The following is an 18,138-nucleotide window of genomic DNA, read 5'->3' as shown; positions in this document are numbered from 1 at the left end:
CCACCCAGGCTGTCAGCTGAGGCCAAGAAGCAAGGCAATACATTAAGCTGAGTAAAAGGCAAGGCATCAATTCACTTCCAGCCACGGAGCTGAAGGGATGGGGTTTACACAACCTTCTCTTGAAAGATGGGTTGGAAGCTGGGGTGAGGACTCCTGGTGGTACCTAGGACACCTAAAAGCAGGTATCTACTTAAAGCAGGAGGCATTTCAGGCAACAAGTCACCATCTGAGAAATCCCTTTCAGGAGAAGAGCAAACTGGAGGGTGGCTTTGGTTAACAAGGGCAGGGGAGCAAGCTGATGCTCTCCCAGAGAAGTACAGTATACTACTTTTTTCAGGCAAAATCTATCCCAGGAATTACTTGACGAGCACAGCACACAGAGTTTGCTCTACCTCCACGAGACACAGGCTCATTACACACATCTTCTAGGTTCTACCACTGCATCAAATGACTTCTCAAAAGGGCTTCAAGTCCTTCCAAATCCCTACTCTAATTCTTATCCCATTTGCTTAAGGCAAAATCTTAACTTAGACCCTTTTCCTGCTTCCCTTACCTCTCTCCAGCTATCCACAAGGTTACCCATTACCACAGGCTTTGCGCCGCAAAYGAGCATTAATGCACTCTGTGAAGTTCCACCCAAGTGTTATGATCGYCCATTGCATAGCTGCTCAAGGGCAGTTGAGGGCATGCTTCTGTTGCAACGTGCTTTCTGGTTTGGAGTTAAAACAGATCATGCCATGTTAGGCTTTTGCTGCCCTGCAACAGGGGAACATGGTGCTTTCAGAATGACCATCTTCACCTTTTGCTGCTTGCTCACACAYTGTATATATATGTATCCCCTCTCAGCACATCTCCAAGCCAGAAGACGGTGCAACTGCCCATATCCCACCTTGTCTTCTCCCATCTCCCACCCAGCTTCTCCCAGCCCATCTTCYGGTATTCCCTTTCCTGCGCACCACTCCGACTGCCTTACAGCATCCCCGTTTCCAGCGTCCAGCTGCATACACATGCAGACATATCWAATAAACAACCATTAAAGCTCGAAAATATGTTCTTAAATAATCGYTTGGTATTTAATTAAACATGCAACAACTACCCTATTAGACTAAATTAAATTTGAGCAAGACGTCTAAACAGTGACTGGTGAAGATACCAGTTTCTAAAGCCTTTGGAAAGGTAGAGAAAGAAAACTGGATTGTACCAATGCAGAGGTGACACAAGAAGATCACTCTTGCTACCTACACCCCTTCAAAGAGGCTTCACAGCCTTGGTGCAAACCCGCAGAGAATTCTTGCCTTGCAGTTGCTTTCCTACCTCTTGCTTGCAGAGCGATGCTCACGTTAAGTAACCATCAAAAAGCAAAAGGCTTTCTAGCAGAAACAACACGCTAAAGAACAAGAACAATTTCTCTAAAGCATTCCCAGAACTCATCACTTCCCTGCGCCTATTTCTGTATGTTTGGCKGTCTTTTAGACAAACGCCTTCACCATCTTGCCAGTAGTCTTAGGGGACACTAACCCTGTCAAACCCTGCCCAAACTGGGTAGGTTCTACAGTCCTTCTCATAGACACTGCCTGCCAGAGAGCACAGGACAAAAAAAAAGCCCGTTGGGATGRGATAGTTTGGAAAACATCATCCCTGGGTATCCATTCCAGCTCACCCAGAATATCTGCATGTACAGACGCCCAATCCTATGTCTATATCAAGCGTATGGACCAAGTGGTCTAATACAATAGGTCTAGTTCTGCCTCCGTTATGGATTAGTCGACCCTCAGTTATGCCAAGACAAAGCCAGTGGAAACGGTCAGGATTTTCCCCAGCATGAGGGACCACAGAAGACATCATTTCACTTTAGCAATCCAGATGTTGGCAGTGGGAGCGCAGCCCCGACAGGCGGGTGCAGTGTGGTTAACTGGTGATAACCTCCGAGACACAACGGGCTGGGAAATCCCTGATGCTGCTGACCAAGTCAAGCTTATTACAGGACGCATGAAGAAAAGCAGCCGAGACTTCAGCAGGGTCTGCAGGACCACAAGCAAGCAGACTTGGGCTCTGCAGCCAACTGGATGGCAGAGCACAAGCTGCAGTCCCTGTCCATGCTGAGCGAGTGCTCTCTGCAGTACCAGGACCAACAGTCCTGGAGCCAAGGAGCTCTATTTGCAGAGCTGGCTGCAAGTTGTTGGCAGAGAGCCCATGCGAGCTTGGTAAATAAAGTATCCAGATAATAAAAATACCCAAAGGCACCGTTTAATTTTTCCGAGGGTTCTGATAGAGCCAGCCATCCTGAGAGGGAATAGCAGTCTTGCAGGCAGGAGCAGGGGCAGAGCTGCCCTTCCACAAGAGGACACAAGACGCTTGTCACCCAAGGGTGGTGTTAACCTTGCAGGCCCCTTGAACCTCAGCTCCAGCTTCACGATGCACAAAAGGGTCTGTGCGTGGTGCAAGTGTGAATGCATCAGACCGGCGCAGTGATGGGGACATCGAGGACCACAGGCGGTCTCTCCTTGTAGCCACGATGAGGTTAGAGGAGATGCTGCAGTAGAGGTCTGTGRCAATGACAGGCAGGGATTAGGTTTAACCTGCAGGCTGGGAGCACGTCCTGGCTTTGCTTCCCGCTTTCCTAGAGCTTCGCACTGGAACTGAGTGCTTTGCAAAAGGGGAGGGAGGATGTTCAAAAGGGCACGGTCCAACCTGCACCCTTGCACAGGCAGAAAGGCCAGCTCTGCATCCCCTGCAAGCAATGACACCGAAGGGGACAGGCTTTAGAGAACCTACTGCTTTACTCTTTCTGCTGCCATCTTGCTGAGAGCACTTGTGCCGGGACAGCCGGGACTCCTTGCGTGTAATCCCATGTGCATCCCACCTTCCCTCCCCTTAAAAAATCCTTTTCATGGGACTAGAGGGCCTTTTTGGACCTCCAGACAGCTCAGCAGATCCTCTCACTTCCACCACCCTTTTCCCTTGAATGTTCATTTTTCTCTGTAGCCTAGCAACTCAGCACAGACTTGGAATATTAACAGCTCCTGTCCCCACACGCAATCTTCTCCAGAGGCCTGAGAAACGTGATGGCAGGAAGGCAGAGAGGGGCAAGGACCAAGGACCAGGGACGCGGGGAGCCTGCGCGGAGCCTCCACCAGGCTCCACCATTCGGAAACAGCAAAGCTACTCACAAGTCATATCTGCCACCTGCACTTAACGTGTACATGACATATAGAGCTATAAATAGCCCCATTTATTTACATATTCAAATAGCAACACGCAGGCACTCATATTTGGATCTGGATTCTATATCGAGGCGCTGACACTCTTGCACACAAGCACTCCGTTGCCACACGCCTTAAATGTATGTATGGCAGGATGTCAGCAGGTCACATCCTCAAGATCGAATCTCGTTTTCAATCAAACCAAGGCAGATGAAGCTTTCACTTGTGGGAAGACACTTCAGCTTCCGCAGTAATACTCCCCAATGCTGCAGCGATGCAACTGAAGCAGGTGGCAGTTTGGAACGCCATTCTCAAATACAGACAGCTTTTTTTTAAACAGATATATATTTACATATATTATATATATACATACATATATAGGCTGTGGGAGTTCTGCCTATGTAAAAACCTGAATAAAATCCTGAATAGAAAAAATACATTTTTTATCCTGTGCAAAGTCTTCTGCAGTAACAACCCCTAAGTACTCCAGGAATGCTGGAGTGCGAGCTCAAGTGGTTCATGCCACTACATACAACACTGTGGCGTGTTCGGATCTAAAGATAACTTGGCTGCTACAGGAGCAGATGGGGTATTGCAACGCATAGCACTGCTCAGCCCAAAGCATGCTGCAAACAGACCATGGACTCTCCAAAACAACCTCTCTCTCCTGCCATGGGCCAGAATCATAGAATCATGGAATGCTTAAGGTTGGAAGAGACCTCAGAGGTCATCTAGTCCAACCCCCTGCACACGCAGGGTCACCTGGAGCACGTGGCACAGGGCTGTGTCCAAGCGGGTTTTAAAGATCTCCAGAGAAGGAGACTTTGGATCTAAAGATCTCCAAGAAGGAGAAGGAGTCAGCTGAGAAATTCAGAGTGAACTTATTCTCTCCAGCGAAAGCACAGAAATGTTCTCACTTGGGAAACACCGGGTGAGTAAAASATTTGAACTGCGTTCCTCAGCGCCGGCAGCAGGTTGGACTCAGTCCTCCTGAGGCTCGAACCTGTGATACTGGAGGACTTGCAGAACCGCTCCTTGGGGATGAGAGCATCACGGAAAGAGATGTGCAAGGGGAGAACATTCACAATAAACCTTGCCACCAGGTTTCATTAGTGCTGTAAAACCTAGGGAATAGGCTAGAACTATTCTAGGGAATAGGCTGAACTAGCAAGTCCACTCACCGACAGCATGCCAATACCTGAGCATTGCCAGTTATGCAGATAAAGACCTTTCTTCAAAATCTCCATTAATTAATTTCTGAGCGAATGCTACAGGATTTCTGGGAGGAAACCACTATGGTAGAGTAGAAAGTCTCATGGGGAGGGATTTGTTCCCCAGTCCAGCATTTACCAAAATTTCAGCTGAGAGGCACCTGAGCTTTTCTTTCAGYGATGTTTCCACAACTCACAGCTCGTCTGACCAACAAAAACACTTAATTCATGGATGTCAGTAATGACCCCAACACACCCAAACAGCACAACCATAGGAAGCCCCTTGATGGGGCTAGCCATGAAGCTGTCCCCTCACTCACGGGAGGACAACCCAGGCAGGACAGTGGCAGTGGCCTGGCAGGACTGCTCTTTTCCTGGACCACCACCTGCCTCTCGTGCACCTAATCCCCAAGATAATCCCCCAAAACTCCAGTTTCAGGAGCAGTTCCTAGTGCTCTGTGGAGATCCTGGTTCCTAGCTTGCCACAGTATTTGAAGAAATTGTATGGTGATATTGGGGTTGTTACTTAGCAACTAGGCTCTGTGAGAGGGAGTGAATTTACTCTCTGCAGAGGCAACCAACACCACRGCTAAAGCAATGGGGAAAATTCTGACATAGGAGTGGAATAATCTGTGTAATATCCTGGAAAATATCAGAAAGRAGACTTTTTTTTCTCTTCTACAAATTGCCATAAATGCAGTAAATATTGACATATGAGTCACATTGACCTATTTTCTAGTTTCCAAGCCAGGACAATCTCTTGGTAACCAATTTCAGAACCAATGAATTTGGAGTATTTCAGGCCACTTCATGACTGTTTGCTTTATTCAAACCATTTTTTGCAGAAACCCCATCCGATTATAGAAGGACCATCCCTGTCTCTGGGGCATGAAGGGGACAATTGTTTGTTCAGAGCTGAGCTCCCACTCCCCCATCCCATCACACTGCAGAGATCCYCTGAGGCCAGAGGTTTTATCTACCTTAGTTCAAGAGATATTTCATTACAATCAGTGGAATTCCTGTTAAAAGAAAGGTATATTTGGTGTGGCACAGTCAGATATTGCAAACCTGACTCCTGTTGTTTAAAACCATGGAAGTGCTGCTGAAAGTCACCCTGAGTCCCAGCAGTCCATCACAGGATGTCAACACTGCAAGGATGAGGCAACCTCAAACCCAGCAACAGCAGAGAAGATGGGTCACTGACATCCACGCTGCCACAAGGATGTTTCTAGGACTTCAGTGGGTTTCTTCCTTGGATGAACCACAGAGCCTCAGCACCATTTCCCAAGCAGATTACCACTCGCTGAATTGCAGCCCTGCTCCCCAGGGCTTGAAGTGACAACAACCGCATGGCCTAAGTCATATTGAAACCATCATTGCCAGAGGGAGGTGCAGAACTGCCCGCTCTGAAGAAGTCAACCTTCTCAGCTGCGTGTTGCCAATGCCTTAATTTAAACCAAAGCACGTGGAAATCCCTAGCATATAAAAAACACATAACCTCTTTGCAACCTGCAGCAACCCAGCAYGAGCAGAGCGCTGCAGCACCACCACAGGGCACCATCCCCAGCCCATCGGCCCAGCAAAGCTGCCTTTTGGCTTTACCGTATTCCAGCAGGCTTCAATATTCAGAAGCCTTAAATCCTAACGAGGATGTTGTGTCCACACGCACGCAGTTCAATACCACGGTGTGTCGCAGGGCAGCAGGGGAACAGCACCAGAACGTCCTGTCATACACCTTGCAGCAYATAAATGCAGAAACCTCCAATCACAATATTCAATTCTTTAGCCCATTTTAAAACTTTGGATAACCAGGGACAGAACACATTCACTGGGAAATACCTACATGCCATTTCTCCATTAAAAAGAGATGGCAATAGAATAATCTCAGTTAAAAGTTGGTACATATGGGTGATGTTGAAAATGAAATTCAATTAGGTAGTGTGCATTTATACCCAGTGAAAACAGAGAGCTGCTGAGCCTGACTGAGACAGATCCCATTGCAAAGACTGCACTTCAAACATGCCTAATGGATGGAAAATTCGGCATAATGTAAGGAGTGACGTCCTGCTGGTGATGGCACAACGGGCATTAGGATGAACTTTCCTAGTCAAGAATGGCCTTATACACACCCTGATCCACCTTGTTTTGAGTTGAAAGCCAATTTAAAGCCCTTGCAGCTCATGGCTTTCTTAGGATATGCTTTATATCTCTCCTGAGTAGAGATAACATTTTCTGAGCAAGACAGAACTTGATTTAAAAAAAAAATAAAAAAGACTTATAGAAGTCTTTTAGAAGAACAGCAGGCACGGTGGCTCCTTCCACAAGGCCAAAGACACATGGGCATCCATGTGGCAATGGGCTCACACGAAGGAGGAGGCGATGAAGGAAAGCACCATGGCCAGCTCTGCAAAGCACCCTGCGCCAACCGCGGAGCTGTCTGCACTGCAGACTGTCCCCAGCAAAATGGGACATGGGTCCCAGCCCCAGCATCATCCCTTGAACATTCCTGCCAACATYTGTGTTGGAAACCTCCCTTCTTATACTAGCCCTTCTACAATAATCCGCTTGCAACTTTTCAACTTGTCACCAGGTTTATAAAACTTTAAAGCTAGTGCTATAACAAACCGAAACAATGTTATTGCAGATGTAGGAGAGCATCTCGGGATGAATAAATTATAGGAGCCACAAAGACATCATGATGACAACAACGGCTGGATGCTCCAAGCTGCCTACAGTGTGCAGATACACAGGCGGGAGCTGGTTTTAGGACTGCACAGATCATAGGGCAGGAAGAATGAAGCGTTATGAAGGGTAACTGTCTCTTATTTTAAATGCATACAAAGCTTTTGGTTATTTTTCCTCCTTATTCAGATAGTCCATTAATGCTTGAAGGGAGTTGAACTGCCTGGTGCAACAAAAATATGACCCTAGTGATTGCCTAGAGAGAAGGCTGCAGCTGGAAGCACCACCTCTCCTGGCACCACCCAGCGATTACAGCCCAGCCTAAGCAGGTCAGTCCACAGCTGTCCCCTCAAAGGGCACACGGGAGCGGGAGGGAGATTTCCAGCTCCTTCCGAGGCGGCCGCTGCTGGATGCAGTTAGAGATGGATCCACCAAAGCAGCACAGTTCAACCAGACCATTAGTCTGTTAGGGACTTTGGGCAGCATCAGGTCACGTACCTCAATGACATGGAAAGGTCCGTGTGCCCCTGTGACTGCAGGGGGACTCGAGGTCCTCATCGGGATCCCTCCTGTGGGATACCACAGCGAGAGGTGCGACCGCAGCGCTGTCCAGCGAGCACCAAATACCGACACGTTTCTATAAATAGCGGCACATTSTTCCGCGCTCGCAACAATTCCACCATCTGTAGCAAAATGACATTTGCCAGATAATCTGTTCAGCCCRTTTCCTTAAAGGACAATTAGTGGCTACGATGCTGCCGTTCCCTGCAGATCGCGGTGGCTGCAGAGCGTCGGGATGATTCCTTTCGCCCGACCTGTAAACCCTCAGCTTGGAAATTAGTGTGGGATCTGAAAGACTCCGGCTAGGCCTTTCCTCCTCACAGATCAGCACTTTGGAGAGTCTGCTTGTGAAACAGGCCTTCTCCAATATCTGTTTGTCCGGTCCCATGTTGTCCTTCCTGGACATTTCAATTGATGTCACTGATCTTGGCTTGGACAATAACCCTTCTAATCGCCGACAAGAGCAGGGGCTGCAGCTCAGCACTGCTTACTGAGGCTAGGACGAGGACACAGCAGTAAAGCATTACTCTAGTGAGTGAGCCTTAAAATACGGCTGACCACTCTCAGGCTGCAAGAAGATGCCATTTTGGGTCTTTTTGTCCTTGGAGAGAACATTATAGTGGTCATTATGAKGTACCTAGAAGCTCCCTGCACTACAGCACAACTCCGTTATCTGCTGTGCCATGTCACGGGGTCTAGGCATGGCCCTCAAGCAGACGGAGAAGCGTCACCTTTGTAGATCAAGGCGTCAGGGCCCATGGGGCTTGGACAGGCAACTGCATCCCAATCTGTGCATGGGGGGACTTCCAGTGGAGACATAACTGCACTGCCCTTGCAGTAAAACCCTGCAAGCCTCCAGGATTAAATGCCCCCATACCATCATTTTTGGGAATACAGTTCCCATGSGAGCGTGGGCAAAGCATGCTCTTTAGAGCACGGGTGGAGCTACGCTGCTCCACAGCACGGTGTCCATCTGGAAAGCTATGGAAAACAGCTTCTTGAATCACGCCACAGCCAGTCACCCGCAGCACTTGTTCTCCTGCCGTGGGTGCYGGCAGCAGCTCCAGGGTCCCAGGGAAGGGACGGCCRAGCTGGRGCTCCCCTCGGGCTGCCCAGCCTCAGCAACAGGCCCTTTGTTCCAGAAAAAGATGTCTAGGGATTAATTAATTATCCGGCAAGGGGCAGTAAGTAATAACACTCCTTGTGTAACAATAGAAGCTATTTGGTTGCCAGGACAACTCCGCTCCACTTGTGTGCCTTTAATTTATTCCTTGCACAGTCCCTTCCCCAATCACACGGGATGCCAAAAAAAAATTGCCTTGTTTTTCTTGCCAGGATCTGTGTCCAAAGCAGGAGTCAGATGCAGCCCTTTCTCTGGGGTACCTGCCACCCAGAAGAAAGCAGCACATAAAATCCCTTAATCCTGGAAACTCGAATCACACAAGAACTCCTTCCCACTCCTTAAACATGTGTTCTGGAAGATGATTCTGATTTTTAAACCCTTTGGAGGCTGCCTCCCCATGACACTTGTAGATCCTGGGTGGGTGCTCACGTGCACCTTTCCTCTCAAACATACACAGGAAGGACGAGCAGGAGGTTGTGCTYGACAAGCTAGAACAGGGGCTAGGAGGGGTAATCGGAGCACAGAAGTGACATCACTGGCTGCCCAGTGTAGTCATGAACTGCGCCACAACTATCAAAAACGCTCCGTGAGCCCATCGGGGGCCCTGTCCCCAAATTCTATGAGTCCCAGAGCTGCACGTGGATGAGGGCCCAGGCCAGGGCGCCGGGAAGCCCAACTCCCGCACGCCCCACAGAGATAGGAACACTGCCCTTTTCATCCAGCACTAAACACACACATTCCCCCAGGGATCCTGTGGGCGAAGAAAAGGAGCGTCACTGGGAAGGAGAGAGCATTGCCTTCCCAACCTTGTCATGGAAAAGTGTTGCTAAGGGAATGGCTCTGCCAGCTCTACTTGCCCAATGAACAGCATGCCCAAGGACAGTGGTTTGTAAGAGGTGTATGGCAGAGCGCTTGAATATCCCTCACAGGCAGCACGTTTGCAGCAAAAGATTCACCCTGTACCTGACTCTGCATTGCCCAGTCCTCTTCTCACACCTATGGAGGAAGCTCAGGGCAGTTGTAACAACRGAGGTAAATATCTCCTTCCCTCCTSCCCCATTTAGGTAAGTTTGGGTCTGGCTCCCAGGCTACAGGCCCAGACTGTTCCTGGGCCTTACAGGCCCACGAGTTGTTCACACCAGCTCTAGCAAAGACAGTGACAACTACCTCATCACATAGGGGAGTTCTGGTCCAAGTAAAGACTGGGAGAGGAAATGATTAAGACTTGAGTTTTGTCCTGAGAGGCAAGATGGATGTAACTGGGTTAAGCCATCTGTCTCTTCTACGCTGAGCCTCAACTCAAGCACAGCTACTCAGTGCAATAGGGACATAGATCTGTACCAAGGTCTGAATTCCCATATGTGCATGCTGTCCAGTGTTCCTGTCATTACAGCCTGAGGTGTAACGTGCCGTACAGGTAATTATGATAGTGGGGGGATACTAAGGGAAGGTTTGTGCACCTAGCAGTCTGCTTCATAGCTCAGACCAAGAAGAAATAGCAATTATTTGGCAGAGGTTTAACCTGTAGGTCAGTTACACTTACCGTAACTAATACCCCAGGCCTTGGTTTGACCCCATCTTCCTCCAAGCCTCTTGTATATCAAAAAGGAATGTCTGCAAAGGAGAACCTGGAAACTCACAGGCTGGACTGCACCAACAGGCACATTCAGACATGTCAAGCAATTTAGAACCAAAGCAACTAGGCAGATGATTGCTTCCCCTCCTCCCTGTTACAGCAGCCAAAGAGCTGGTGGGCCAGGGAAGCAGGGCAGGAGAGTCCAGAAACAGAGAAATAGGACAGGAGCATTGGGAGACCAAAGTTTTAATTGACTTGATCAGCAAGAGCTCTAAACCGGCCTAGGACTCTTCTACYTCGGTCAAGTAGAGAGGAGCAGGGCAGATGTTGCTGGGTGTGACCCCTGCCAGCTTTCCACGCCACTCAGCTCTTTGGAAGGCTGAGGAGCCTGGAGGAAAAGTCACTTGGTGACTGCCTAGATAAGAGAGAGGAAGGGTCAGAGAAGAGGCCAGCACCATGCAAGGCCTCTGTGAGTCCTCAGGGCTTCGCCTAGGCAGAAACATCACAGGCCTGGGTGGGCACCCGTCTTGTGACCAAAATGGTTAGAAGATTTGAGTGCAGATTAACAGATTTCACACCCTAAAAAATTGCCAACTTAAAGGCCTTTTTGCTTTCAAAAACTCCGGCCCATTTAAGTCAGCCCGAACAAGCCGATTCCTGCTACACGGCTTTCTCTCTACACTTTCTACACTACAGATTTCCAAATACATGCCAAATCCCCACAAACAAGCCTATAAAAACATCAATTCCTTTTCAAGTTGGCAGTCATGAGCTGATGGTAAAGCCACCATTGCCCTTTTTTGTTTTCCCTCACTGGAAACAAGTATCTACTGCTTCAAGCATATCCATTAATRACCAGGAAAGATGTCCACGCAACCAAGACAGAAGGGTTAGGGATAAGCATCTCTCCTCCAGATCTAGTGCCAGCTGCTCCTTAGGTGCCACTCGAGATCCTCTATCCCCACATTCACAACTAACATCAGACATACTTAAGCAAGCTATTACAGCTACATTTATTAACCCACTAGAATTTACCTCATGTCAGCAAGGTAGTGACAGTCTTCTCATGTGCTCATAGACACTGGAGATGCACACCTACTTCTGGACGTAACACATGACAGGTATCTCATGTCTGCCTTGTGTTGCAAGGGTTTAATTTCAGCATTGTTTTACTTCGGAGCTGCACTGAAGCTATGGAGCCAACAGGCATTCAGCACCAATAACACAGGTTAGAAGGTCAGAAGAAGCAAGGCTCAGACTGAAATCAGTACAATGAGAAAAAAAATGGAGGGAAACTTATTTTATTACAGCCCAGGGAAGTGTTTAACTTTTTTTTTTTTTTTTTTAATCACACTATACAAGAAGAAATTATACTTGAATTCCTTGCACTTTACTAAGGAAGAATCCTATCTATTATATCATCCCATCATCTCATAAAAATTCTAACCATCTCCAAAGGAGACCAAAAAATGATTCTTATTCTTTATTGGGAAAGTTCCTCTTTTTCCAACAATTGCAGGGAAGATGTGCAAAAGTAGCTTTATGAAGAAGGTGTCAGCACCCTTCTCTTCCAAAGTACACTCTCAGATCTCAGTTGACTCCAAGGAGACACTGTCTTGGATTTGTATCTCAGCTGGAGAATGGAAGAACAGCTTGCTATTTATTTTATTTATATATTTTTGAACTACTCACCATGTTGACTTCTGAGATCTGGTCAATGCTGGAGATATGGATGCTCATTCCCACTGTGACAGGGTTACCTGAAACACAAAAGGAGCAGATGAGGACCATATTCTAGGTCTCCTCCCTTACCTCATATTACAGCATTAACCAAAATTGCACAGATGTGATTCAAAACAGCTTAAGATTCTTCAGGCCTCAAGGATTTCCAAGGCATGTGCTTAAATGATCACAGAAGAGTAGAATTCTCTAACTTCTAGCCTTATAAACTCACTCCTAGGGGTAGTGCAGCCTAAGCTTGAGTCTCTAATTCCTGGAAACTAATTACCCCCTCGTTATACAATTATCTCTGATTATTCCAAATAATGCCTTCAGAGACATCACCAGGCTCCCAGTGAGCTTGCACCAGGTGTTGCTGTTTGACCATGCAAAGAACAGACCAAGCACACCCATGCAACAAAAGGGCAGGAAGAATAATCCACTCCCTACTCCTTCACCCTCCTCGTTCCTCTGCAGTACTCAGCTTGACAACTCAAGAGAGTTTTAATACCCAAGGTACCAGATGAGCACAGAGATGAGACCATTTTTATAGGGACTGCACTTGAATCACAGACCAGATTCCCCACTTTACTATTGACATTGGGGTGCACATCCCCACTCCGCACACATACATCCTCTTCCCAGGAATGAGTGATTCACAGCAAATATCCATGCCCCAGGTTTCTGTGGAAATCAGCTCTTCCCTTACCCTCATTCCACAGCAAAGAAGCATGACGGTGACAGGTAGTTGCAGGTTGACCTGTTGCCTTCTCTTGTCCAAGTGCAAAGAGATGTATTATGGTTTCCCACAGGTGGGGCAGAAGCAGGACACTTCACTCCCTACCTCCAGATGTGCAGTATCTCCATCCAGATCCGGACACACACCTGGTTCTGTCTAAGCCTTTCTGACGAGCAGCTCCCACAGTCAGGCAGCARGACAGCCCTTTCACTGCAACTTAAGCTGGTCAAAACGTTCTGCACCCAGTATGAAAACCACCAAAGGGTCTTCCACACCTTGAGTCAAGGTTTCCAAGCACATCCCTTGCCCATTAGCATCCCAGTTTCAAAGCCAAAGCAGAGACTTTTCCCACTGCAATCAAAGCCCCTCTTCCCACRCAAGCCAAGTGGAAAACAATTCCTTGAGCTGCACTACTGGATTGGCAAGCTTTTATGCCACTCAAGGTATTAACTCTTCCATGGACTCATTAAGTAGATCTAAGTGCTGAAATATTTGCAGATCATCATGAAATGGCTTAGAAAGTAATTAGGAGACTGGGGGAGAACCACACAACTGGAAATGAAGTGGTTTTTTAATTATGTGTTACCAGAAGTAGGGAAGTGGTGTCATTAGGGCTTCCTTATGATTGGGTGCACGGTTAACCGAGACCCTCTGCTGCAAATTAAGCAGCATTATCCTTTAATGGAATATGGACAACACATCAGAATCAACAACAACCCTAATTAGACCCCGCTATGCAAATCTCCTTAAAGAGACAGTGCTCCTCTGCAGCACCCAGAGCTTGCTGTCAGCCCTGTAGGAGATGGGCACTCTCGGGCAATCTAGCAGAGCCCCCCAAAATCCCTCTGCCCAGGGCATGCTCCTAGCCACGGCTTTGCTGCTCTGCTGCATTCACCCCCACAAGGCAGCCGGGTATGAAAATAACCAAAAGTCATTCCCAGRGAAAGTCCCTGTGAGAGCCAATTCTCCCTTTATTCTGCCAGAGGCAGAGGGGACACCAATAAACCTTTAAGAAATCTCCTTTTTGAGAGTTTATCTTTTTTTTTTTCCCCTCTAGAAAGCAGGTCCTTGTTGTGATAGGAGCCACGAAAGAAAGAAATAGCTCCCGCCCTGATGAATTTGCAGGCTAATTGGCTATGTGAAGAAAGGCAGCGCCACATAACCAGGTTGCAGAAGACRGGGAACAAGGCAGCTCTCCCAGCTCTTGGACTTCTCTGCCACGCAATTTTGCTGCCCTCCTGCCTGCTTTATTCCCTCTCTGTCACCGCTGGTAGTTTTGGCTCTGTAGTCATGTGCYCAGCTCTTCCTCGGTGAAGAAAGAAGTGTTTCCTCCTCACTGCTGTGTGAGAGACCCACTGGACTGGACTGGGTGGCTCTAGGAGGGGAGCACTGACAAGGGTGGTACACAAGGATTTGTCAAACGCAGAGTCTATTCAATCTAATCTATCTGTCTAGACGTTTGTGCAGTGTGCATCACCATGGCATCCGAGTGCCTGAGGTCATGCAGTGACTCAGTGTCAAAGCTGTGGATAAGATCCAGAGATCCAGCTCCCAGCTCCAAGATGAACGATGGAGTTGGGAGCAGCAGAGCTCAGCTCAGCCCAGCTAATACTTAGCAAGGCTTTKTGCTCATGCACACAAGGCACTGTCCACACCTCCACTCCCCATCCATCATGGGCAGCAGGACATTCCGCTTTTCCCACAGGCAGGAGCTCAGGATCTTCATGCAACCACCAACAACGTAGGTATGTGAAGCCCTGGCTTTACTGGATCTGCTCTCATCTGGATGTGAGGGAGGACATTTCACCTTCTCTGCTCCTGGTGTGARGGCAGCCTTGCAGTCTCCTCAGGATTGGGATGCATTTGCAAAGCCAGCAGGGAGGAAAAAAAAAAACCTGTCCTAGCTCCTACCACTGCCCAAAGAGAAACTAGACCGGCTGGTGTCCAACATTCAGGCTCTAAGTAGTACACAAACAAACAAAGGGCACTGAATCTGCCAATGTTAATAGCTTAAGGGAAGAGGGATACAAAAAGTAGGGTAGTTAAAACACAAGATAACGTCATCTGAATTTGACCAAGAGGCAGAGCTCTGCATTTGCAGATCTGAGAAGAGGCAAAAGAAGTAAGTCTCGTATTAAAGGCCTGTGCTTTTATCTGTGTCTGCCCAATGTGTGCATAAAATAAAGCCCTTTCCCCCATCACCAGCCCGTTAAAGAAAAAGCTTATGCCTGGAAAAGATTTGTAGACAAGTTCACAAATCCAACGACCAATTATTATTTCCACTTTTTATTTTATCCTGATTTACAGTCCCAGAGTCCTGTTCTGCTAGGAGAAGCTGTTCTCCCTTCAGTGCTGCAGTTCGCCTGTGCTACAGCCGGAGCTGATGGCAGCATGGGTCAGTAGCTCCATTCTAGATTTCATCCTGGTAGCTCAGCTGCAGAGCACGGCAGAGGGAACAGCTCAAAGCGCGCCTGTGTAGTAGGTCTCCTGAGACATTAGATGCTTACTTGGGCAACTGGCTTGTAGGAAGGGATGTGATGCTTCCAAATCTACCCAAGAGAGCCAGACTACAGCGAGCTTGGGTTTCTTTCCCATCAGATTTCTAACTGCAACATAAACGCAGCACGAAAGATTCAAAAACAGTGAGCAGATAAAYAAAAATGCTATATGTATTTCAGTGGAGGATAATGCAATGCAAGCTCTATGAGCCACAGTCAGTATTTTGAGGTGTCTGATGCTTTCTGACCATGCAAACTTGGCAACGCCAGCTTGGMCAATGCTTGCAGTCACTAAGGGAAAGGTATGAGTCTCCAGCCTACCTGCCAGCCCAAACTGCAGGAACAGAGGGCTGAGAACAGATCTCAGGAGGCTGTTCAAAGCCAATTCCTCATGGAAGATCCAGGTAAGCTTAGAGCCTCTTTAATGAAGGTTTTCTTTACAGACATCACAGCACAAATTCCATACCTCCCCTGTATGCTCTCTTCCTGCTTTTCACTGCACTTGAGAAAGCTTCTCCTAAGTATTCAAACTAAGCCTTCTCTGTGCTGTAAATGCAGTTCATTTCATCTCATCATTCCCCCCAATGACTGCAAAAGAACAAATCAATCATCCTTTGACAACAGCTTTTATGTACTGAGAAACCATGACATCCCCCTCCCTGCACYGCCACCACCAGCACTGTCTTTTCTAGATTAAATGCACCTGATTTCTTCAACCTTCTCCTCAGAGGTCATGTTTTCTAAACCTCYGACAATTAACGTTGTTTTTCGCTGGCATCTTGCCAATTTGTCTACATCTCTTTCAAAGTATGGTATCCAGAAACCAAGCACCGAAGCAAAGATGACATTTCAGCAGTGCAGGAGAGAGGAGAAAAACTCCAATATGCAGCATTCTCTTAAAAAACACTTTTGGCAAATTCATGACAAGAAGTCTCCTCAGCCTCACTGCACCCACCCTGGGAGCTGCTCTTTTTGTGTAGGAAGTTAGAGATGTCAACGGCGCAGTTTGCCTGACTTGGGAGCCCAGCCCAGCTCCCAGCCTTGCAGAGAGCAGCCAATGCAGCTCCTTCTCTTCTGGCCAAGCGTRGAGATTCTTTAAACGGAGCTTAACATGAGCCCCAGTGTCCTCTGCCTGGACCCTGTCTATGGGATTATCCGAGGTGGTTCTGGTCCCTGCATCTTTGGACTCTGGCAGGTTTCAGACCCCTGCAGCAGCATTAAAGCTGCCTCAGTGTCTTCTGCTGACTACATAAGGCCAGCCAGGAAAAAATAGGAGAGTTTTCAGTCAGTAAGCCAACATATAGAATAACTGCGCCTTACCTTAAAATGCCATGCATCCYCAGGCATAGACTCTGATCATGGTGAACCTTATCCCCAGCCCTCCAGAAGCAGGACAGCAGTGGCTCTAAAGTCCAGGAACAGCAAGGCTCAACAAAGCTGCCTTGTGCTGCTTGGCGAAGCTAATTGTGCAAAAACAGGGTGACAGAGGCAGACACAAGGAGGGTAACCTTAGCTCATACCCGCGACTATGGGGCTGCAGGGCCTCTTCTTTGCCACCTGCATTTCCAAGGACCCTCACTGGCATCAGGATCAGCAGTTAGGTCATTGCCAAAGGATCTTGTACACAGACCAATGTCACTTCCAGGAGTTTTTCCTTCAGGGCTCTTACCCCTGCTTTGCTGGACAAGGGAGAACTCTTCGGTATCTCCGTCTCCCTCTGCACAGAAAGGTCTACCCAAGCCACCGCCCTCCGCTTTGCTCACAGAACCTCAGGGCAGCCCGAGTTTGTTGAAAACCTAAAGCCACGGACCACGTCACTGCTACGTGCGGCAAGGAGTTGATTTTACAGACATGGCTAGTTAGGAGGCAAGAGCTCCCAGGTAATCGGAGGTGTAGGGCACAGCTCAAATTCCACATTAGGCTTCCTTGACTAACAGGGAGACGCTAGCCTGCATGCAGCGCACCCTTCTCCTAAGAAAAGCCACTCTATCTTTCCTAAACTAGATCCTTGTTTTCAGCCCACAGGCTAAAGTCCTGAGTCACGGTGGGGAAGATGCACCCCTATAGTTTCTTCTAAAACACCCCCAGAGGATAACTCAGAAGCCAGCCTGCTCTCAGCATGCTTGGGTTCCCTTGGGAATGATCTACACCTACTTCCCAGGAGAGGGAGACTGGAAATACGCTTTTATTTTCTCCCWTCATAATACACATGGATTTTAACATTTAAATCGCTACCAACATTATGGCTGTTCTCACAGTTCTCAAGCAAGAACAGGGCTCTGCTATAACAGTCTGGATGGGCATTTCTAGGAGGTGCCATCCCAGCAGGCTACACAGAAGCCAAATTAAATACATTTCCAAAAATAAGTTTCTGGGKTTTTTTTTCCTTTTTTTAGCTTACGTATTTACCCACAGCACCAAGCACAAACACAGCAAGAGTTAACAATGCTGAAGGAACAAGAAACATTGCCCATGTATTATGAAAGCAGAAGGGTTTGGGGAGCTGCTTTCATCTAGCATAGATGGAATGGGCAACACCTAGAAGCACTGAGTTCAGCGAGGTCACTTAAGAATCTGCTTAAAATTTCCCAGCAAAATTTAGCTTTAAATACACATTAAATGCTCTCCAAGCTTTCTTCTTCTTGTTTTTTGCTCTTATTTCCCTGACTCATTGCTGACCTCTCCCCTGCCCCCTCAGTCGATGGCCGCACAAAAGCCTTGCCAGGCTCAGCACAACAGCCAGAAACATCAAACAGAGAGGCTGGCATCAAAGCTCTCCTAGTGGGACCCTGCTACTAGTGGGTCACTCCATGACATCCACTGGAT

At 47.8% G+C, this 18,138-nt stretch overlaps 1 protein-coding gene across 2 annotated transcripts in view; it reads right to left on the bottom strand.

Annotated features, from left to right (window-relative positions):
- Positions 1-18,138, bottom strand: part of LOC112944515 (gamma-aminobutyric acid receptor subunit beta-4) — a 67,781-nt gene that overhangs the window by 29,497 nt on the left and 20,146 nt on the right. For both annotated transcript variants that reach the window (XM_026035974.1, XM_026035975.1), the window contains exon 3: positions 12,049-12,116. In XM_026035974.1, the coding sequence (XP_025891759.1) occupies positions 12,049-12,116 (68 nt within the window). The remainder of the gene's footprint in view (positions 1-12,048; positions 12,117-18,138) is intronic.

The sequence above is a fragment of the Nothoprocta perdicaria genome, unplaced genomic scaffold (genome assembly GCF_003342845.1).
Source record: "Nothoprocta perdicaria isolate Ctin4 unplaced genomic scaffold, notPer1 scaffold_17, whole genome shotgun sequence".
NCBI lineage: Eukaryota > Metazoa > Chordata > Aves > Tinamiformes > Tinamidae > Nothoprocta > Nothoprocta perdicaria.
The sequence above is the reverse complement of the archived record's forward strand: the minus strand, read 5'-3'. Positions and strand labels throughout refer to the sequence as shown.